This window comes from Erithacus rubecula (assembly GCF_903797595.1).
Source record: "Erithacus rubecula genome assembly, contig: scaffold_248_arrow_ctg1, whole genome shotgun sequence".
NCBI lineage: Eukaryota > Metazoa > Chordata > Aves > Passeriformes > Muscicapidae > Erithacus > Erithacus rubecula.
In genome coordinates this window covers 125,221-131,245 of record NW_027636074.1, presented here as the reverse complement: position 1 = coordinate 131,245, position 6,025 = coordinate 125,221, and the positions used below count along the sequence as shown (strand labels likewise).

General features: G+C 50.1%; 1 protein-coding gene across 1 annotated transcript; it reads right to left on the bottom strand.

Moving 5' to 3' along the window:
- Window positions 1-350: 350 nt before the first annotated feature.
- SCX (scleraxis bHLH transcription factor) lies at window positions 351-5,923 on the bottom strand. The gene is made up of 2 exons (XM_079332368.1): window positions 5,391-5,923; window positions 351-419 (listed from the first exon to the last, which is right to left on the bottom strand). The coding sequence occupies exons 1-2, from the start codon at window positions 5,910-5,912 to the stop codon at window positions 378-380; spliced, it is 564 nt and encodes a 187-aa protein (XP_079188494.1). The 5' UTR covers window positions 5,913-5,923; the 3' UTR covers window positions 351-377.
- Between the last annotated feature and the right edge of the window lie 102 nt (window positions 5,924-6,025).

Genomic DNA, 6,025 nt, shown 5'->3' with positions numbered 1-6,025 from the left:
GAATTCCCAGAGCAGATCCAAGTGTTCAGTGATGCAGAATTCCATGATCAGGAATTCCCAGGAATTCCCAGAGCAGATCCAAGTGTTCAGGGATCCAGAATTCCATGATCAGGAATTCCCAGAGCAGATCCAAATGTTCCATGATCAGGAATTCCCAGGAATTCCCAGAGCAGATCCAAATGTTCCATGATCAGGAATTCCCAGAGCAGATCCAAGTGTTCAGGGATCCAGAATTCCATGATCAGGTATTCCCAGGAATTCCCAGAGCAGATCCAGGTGTTCAGTGATGCAGAATTCCACAATCAGGAATTCCTGGAGTGGATCCTCTGGAATGTTGGTGCTGCTTTCCCCTGGAATTCCCGTTTGGAATTCCCGTTCTAGCTCCGGAGCTGTCCCGTCTTCCTGTCCCGGTCTTTGCTCTGTGTCAGGGAAAAGAGATTGGATTGGACCTGGAATTCCCAGGGGATTCTCCTGGATCCCATTCCCAGTGCCACCAGTACAACCAGCACCACTCCCAATTCCCATCCCCGTTTTTTGGGATCCAGTTCCTGCCCCATCCCTGTTTTTTGGGATCCAATTCCTGCCCCATCCCTGTTTTTTGGGATCCAATTCCTGCCCCATCCCTGTTTTTTGGGATCCATTTCCATCCCAAACCTCTCCCGTTTTCTATCCCCATTTTTTGGGATCCAGCTCCATTTCCATCCCCATCCCCGTTTTTGGGATCCAATTCCCATTTTCCATCCCCGTTTTTTGGGATCCAGTTCCCATTTTCCATCCCCGTTTTTTGGGACCCAATTCCCATTTTCCATCCCCGTTTTTTGGGATCCAATTCCCATTTTCCATCCCCGTTTTTTGGGATCCAGTTCCCATTTTCCATCCCCGTTTTTTGGGACCCGGTTCCCATTTTCCATCCCCGTTTTTTGGGATCCAATTCCCATTTTCCATCCCCGTTTTTTGGGATCCAATTCCCATTTTCCATCCCCGTTTTTTGGGATCCCCGCCCGGCCCCTCCCCCGCCCCTCCCCGCACGTGCGGCTCCGCTCTGCCTTTGTTCCCTTGGGGGGAGGGAAAAAACGGGAGAGGGGGGAAAAGGGAGAGAGGGAAAAAAAGGGGGAGGGAAAAAAGGGGGAGGGAAAAAGGGAAAAAAGGGGGGAAAAAAAGGGGGAGAGGGAAAAGGGGGGATGGAAAAGGGGGAGAGGGAAAAGTAAGGGAAAAAGTAGGGGGGGAAAAGGGGGAGAGGGAGAAAAGGGGGGGAGGGGGAAAAGGGAGATGGAAAAGGGGGAAGAAAAGTGGGAAGGAAAAGGGGAAAGGAAAAAAAAAAAAAAGGGAGGGGGAGGGAAAAAGGGAGAGGGAAAAAGGGGAGAGGGAGAAGGGGGGAGGGGAAGGGGGGAAAAAAAGGGGGAAAAAAGGGGGAGGGGGAAAAAAAAGGGGGAGGGGGAATGTCGGTCGGGTTTCCCAGATGTTCCGCGCCGGGAGCTCGGGGCCGTCTGGGGCGGAAACGGGGATTGGGAAAATCCCAAAATCACCTGGCGGGGGAACGGGAGAGGGGGAGGGGCTGGGGAACCCCGGCAGTGGGAATTGCATGGGATTCCTGCTCCCTGTGCCCGGATTTGGGATTTTACCGTGAGAAACGTGGATTGGGAAGGGGAAAAATGAGAATGGCTCAGGGAATTATTTGAGAATTTCATGGAATTCCTGCTCTGTGTGCCCGAATTTGGGATTTTACCGTGAGAAACGTGGATTGGGAAGGAGAAAAGTGGGAATGGTTGAAGGAATTATTTGAGAATTTTATGGAATTCCTGCTCCCCTGTGCTTGAATCCAGGATTTTCCATGAAAACCTGGATCTGGAAGGGGAAAAGTGGGAATGGTTGAGGGAATTATTTGAGAATTTCATGGGATTCCTGTTTCCCCGTGTTTAAATCCGGGATTTTTCAATGAAAAACCTGGATCTGGGAAGGGGAAAAGTGGGAATGGTTGAGGGAATTATTGGGGAATTTTATGGAATTCCTGCTCCGTGTGCCCGGATTTGGGATTTTTCCATGAAAACCTGGATCTGGGAAGGGGAAAAGTGGGAATGGCTCAGGGAATTATTTGAGAATTTTATGGAATTCCTGCTCCCCTGTGCTTAAATCCAGGATTTTCCATGAAAACCTGGATCTGGGAAGGGGAAAAGTGGGAATAGCTCAGGGAATTATTTGGAAATTTCATGGGATTCCTGCTCCGTGTGCCCAAATTTGGGATTTTACCGTGAGAAACGTGGATTGGGAAGGGGAAAAGTGGGAATGGTTGAGGGAATTATTTGGGAATTCCAGGGAATTCCTGCTCCCCTGTGCTTGAATCCAGGATTTTCCATGAAAACCTGGATCTGGGAAGGGGAAAAGTGGGAATGGTTGAGGGAATTATTTGGGAATTTCATGGGATTCCTGCTCCCCTGTGCTTGAATCCAGGATTTTCCATGAAAAACCTGGATCTGTGCAGGGGGGAAGTGGGAAGGTTCAGGGAATTATTTGGGAATTTTATGGAATTCCTGCTCTGTGTGCCCAGATTTGGGATTTTTCCATGAAAACCTGGATATGGGAAGGGGAAAAGCAGGAATGGTTGAGGGAATTATTTAGGAATTTCATGGGATTCCTGCTCTGTGTGCCTGAATTTGGGATTTTTTTCCATGGGAAACTTGGATTGGGGCTGATTCCTGAAGGGGGAAAAGCAGGAATGGCTCAGGGGAATTCCTGGATTTGGGACTTTCATGGAATTCTTGCTCCCCTCTACCCAAATTTGGGATTTTTCCATGAAAACTCTGGATGTGGGAAGGAGAAAAATGGGAATGGCTCAGGGAAATTCCTGAATTTGGGAATCTCGTGGAATTCCTGCTCCCTGCACTTAAATCCAGGATTTTTCCTCTCTCCTTTCCTGATTCTCTGGATTTTGGGATTTCCTTGATTCCCTGGAATTTAGGAATTCCTTTCCTTCCTTTTCCCTGGATTTTGGGATTCCCTTTATCCCAAATCCCCTCCTGGATCCCAATTCCCATGGGGAAATTCCTTTATCCCAAATCCATGATGATCCCAAATGATTTTTCAGGATCATTGGGATGGGAGGAGGATTTTAGGGATAAATTTTGGGGGATTTTTGGAACAGGGTGAGGACTTGAGGAATCCTTGGGGCGGGAGGAGGATTTGAGGGAGGATTTTTTGGGGATTTTTGGGATGGGAAGAGGATTTGAGGGATTTTTGGGACAGGGGAGGATTTTTCCACCCCTAATTCCAGTTCTAGTCCCAGTCCCAATTCCATCCATAATTCCAGCCCCAATTCCAATTCTAATTCTGGTTCTAATTCCAGTCCCAATTCATTTTTCCAATTCCAGCCCAAATTCCAGTTCTAATTCCAGTCCCAATTCCATCCTTAATTCCAGCCCCAATTCCAATTCTAATTCTGGTTCTAATTCCAGCCCCAATTCCCAATTGCCGTCCCAATTCCATCCTTAATTCCAGTTTTAATTCCAGCCTCAATTCCAGTTCTAATTCCAGCCCCAGTTCCATTTTTAATTCCAATTCTAATTCTGGTTCTAATTGCAGTCCCAATTCCTAATTCCAGTTTCCAATTCCATTTTCCAATTCCAGACCAAATTCCAGTTTTAATTCCAGCCTCAATTCCATCCTTAATTCCAGCCCCAATTCCAATTCTAATTCCAATCCCAACTCCCAATTCCAGTTTTAATTCCAGTTTTAATTCCAATTCTAATTCTGGTTCTAATTCCAGTCCCAATTCCCAATTCCAGTTTTAATTCCAGTTCTAACTCCAGCCCCAGTTCCAGCTGTGGTTGGATTTGACAGAATTTAATTCCAGATTAAGGATGGGAATTGATTGGGATTGATGGAAAATTGACACTGGGAATTTGCAGGAATTATTGGGATTGATCCAAAATTGGTAATGGGATTTTTAAAAACAGGGATTGATCCAGAACCTGGGATGGGAATTATTGGGATTGATGGGAAATTAAAAATGGAAATTATTTGGATTGATGGGAAATTAAGGATGGGAATTTGAATCCTTAATTTTTGATCAATTCCCATAAAATTTTCCATCAATTCCAATAATCCCCATCCCAGGTTCTGGATCAATTCCTATAAATTTCCATTAATTTTGGATCAATCCCAATAAATTTTATCCTTAATTGATTGAAAAATCCCAAAAATCCAGGGAAAGGGAAGAAAAGGAATTCCTAAATTCCAGGAAATCAAGGACATGGAGGAGAGGGAATCCCAAAATCCAGGGAATCCCAGCTGGGGGAACTGGGAGCACTGGGAGCAGAGTTCCCATGGAATTCCCATGAATTTTCCATTAATTCCCCCTGGATTCCCCATGGAATTCCCATTAATTTCTTCTGGGATTTCCCTCGATTTCCTGTGGGATTTCCCATGGAATTTCCATGAATTTTGGCGGGCTCTGCTTCCCTTGGAATTCCTGCTCATCCCAGTGATCCCCAGGCTGGATTAACACCAGGATGAACCCGGGAATAACTGGGATAAACTGGGAATCGCCTTTTTTTGGGAAGTTGCAAACTCCTGTTCACTGGAATCTCCGGATTTTTGGGAGGCCCCACACGGGAACTCCTCATTCCCAAATTTCGGGAGCCCCCGTTCCCAAATCCCCATCCCTATTCCCCTGTATCCCTGTGGGATTCATTCCCAAATCCCAATCCTGGTTTATCCCCATGACGTTCCCAAATTCTGGGATACAATTCTCCTGTATCCCTGTGGGATTCATTCCCAAATTCTGGGATACAATTCTCCTGTATCCCTGCGGGATTCATTCCCAAAATCTGGTCCCCATTCCCGATATCCCAGTCCCCGTTCCTTAAATCTCCCTGACATTCCTGGTATCCCAGTCCCTATTTCCAGTATCCCAATCCCCATTCCCATTATCCCAATCCCATTCCCGGTATCCCAGTTCCCATTCCCTTCACTTTCACGATGTTCCTGGTATCCAAATCCTCATTCCTGTTATCCCATTCCCCATTCCCGCTATCCCAGTCCCCATTCTCTTCACTGCCATGACATTCCCGTTATCCCATTCCCGCTATCCCATTCCCGTTATCCCGTTATCCCATTCCCGTTATCCCGTTATCCCGCTATCCCATTCCCGTTATCCCGCTATCCCATTCCCGGTGTCCCGCTATCCCATTCCCGTTATCCCATTCCCGTTATCCCGGTGTCCCGCTCACCATCCTGCGCTGGTTGCTGAGGCAGAAGGTGCAGATCTGCCGCGGCTGCCCGGGATCCCCCATTCCCGTTATCCCGTTATCCCGTTATCCCGGTGTCCCGCTATCCCATTCCCGTTATCCCATTATCCCCGTATCCCATTCCCGTTATCCCATTCCCGCTCTCACCATCCTGCGCTGGTTGCTGAGGCAGAAGGTGCAGATCTGCCGCGGCTGCCCGTGCTCGCGGTCGCTGCGGGGCGGCGAGGCGGCGGCGGCGGGGCGGAGGGCGGCGGGCGCGGCGGCTCCGTGGCAGGGCTGCCCGCCGCCGCCCGCCTCGCCCAGCAGCAGCACGTTGCCCAGGTGCGAGATGTAGCTGGAGGCGAGGCGCAGCGTCTCGATCTTGGAGAGCTTCCTGTCGGCGGGCTCGGTGGGGATCAGCGTGCGCAGCGCCGTGAAGGCCGTGTTGACCGAGTTGGTGCGGTCCCGCTCGCGGGCGTTGGCCGTGTGCCGCTGCCGCGGCTCCCGGTGCAGCCGCCCGCGGCCGCCGCCGCGCCGCCCGCCGCCCCGCGCCCCGAGCGCCGGCCCGGGCCCGCCCAGCGCCTTCTCCTCCGAGCCAGAGCTGCCGCTGTTCTCCTCGTCCTCGGACAGCGCGCTGATGTCCGGGTACAGGAATCGCCCCGGCGCCGAGCGCAGCATGGCGAACGACATGCTGGGAAACCGGGAATTCACGGTGGGACAGCCGGGAATGCCGGTGGGAGAGCCGGGAACTGCCGGTGGGACAGCCGGGAATGCCGCTGGAAACCGGGAACTGCCGGTGGGAC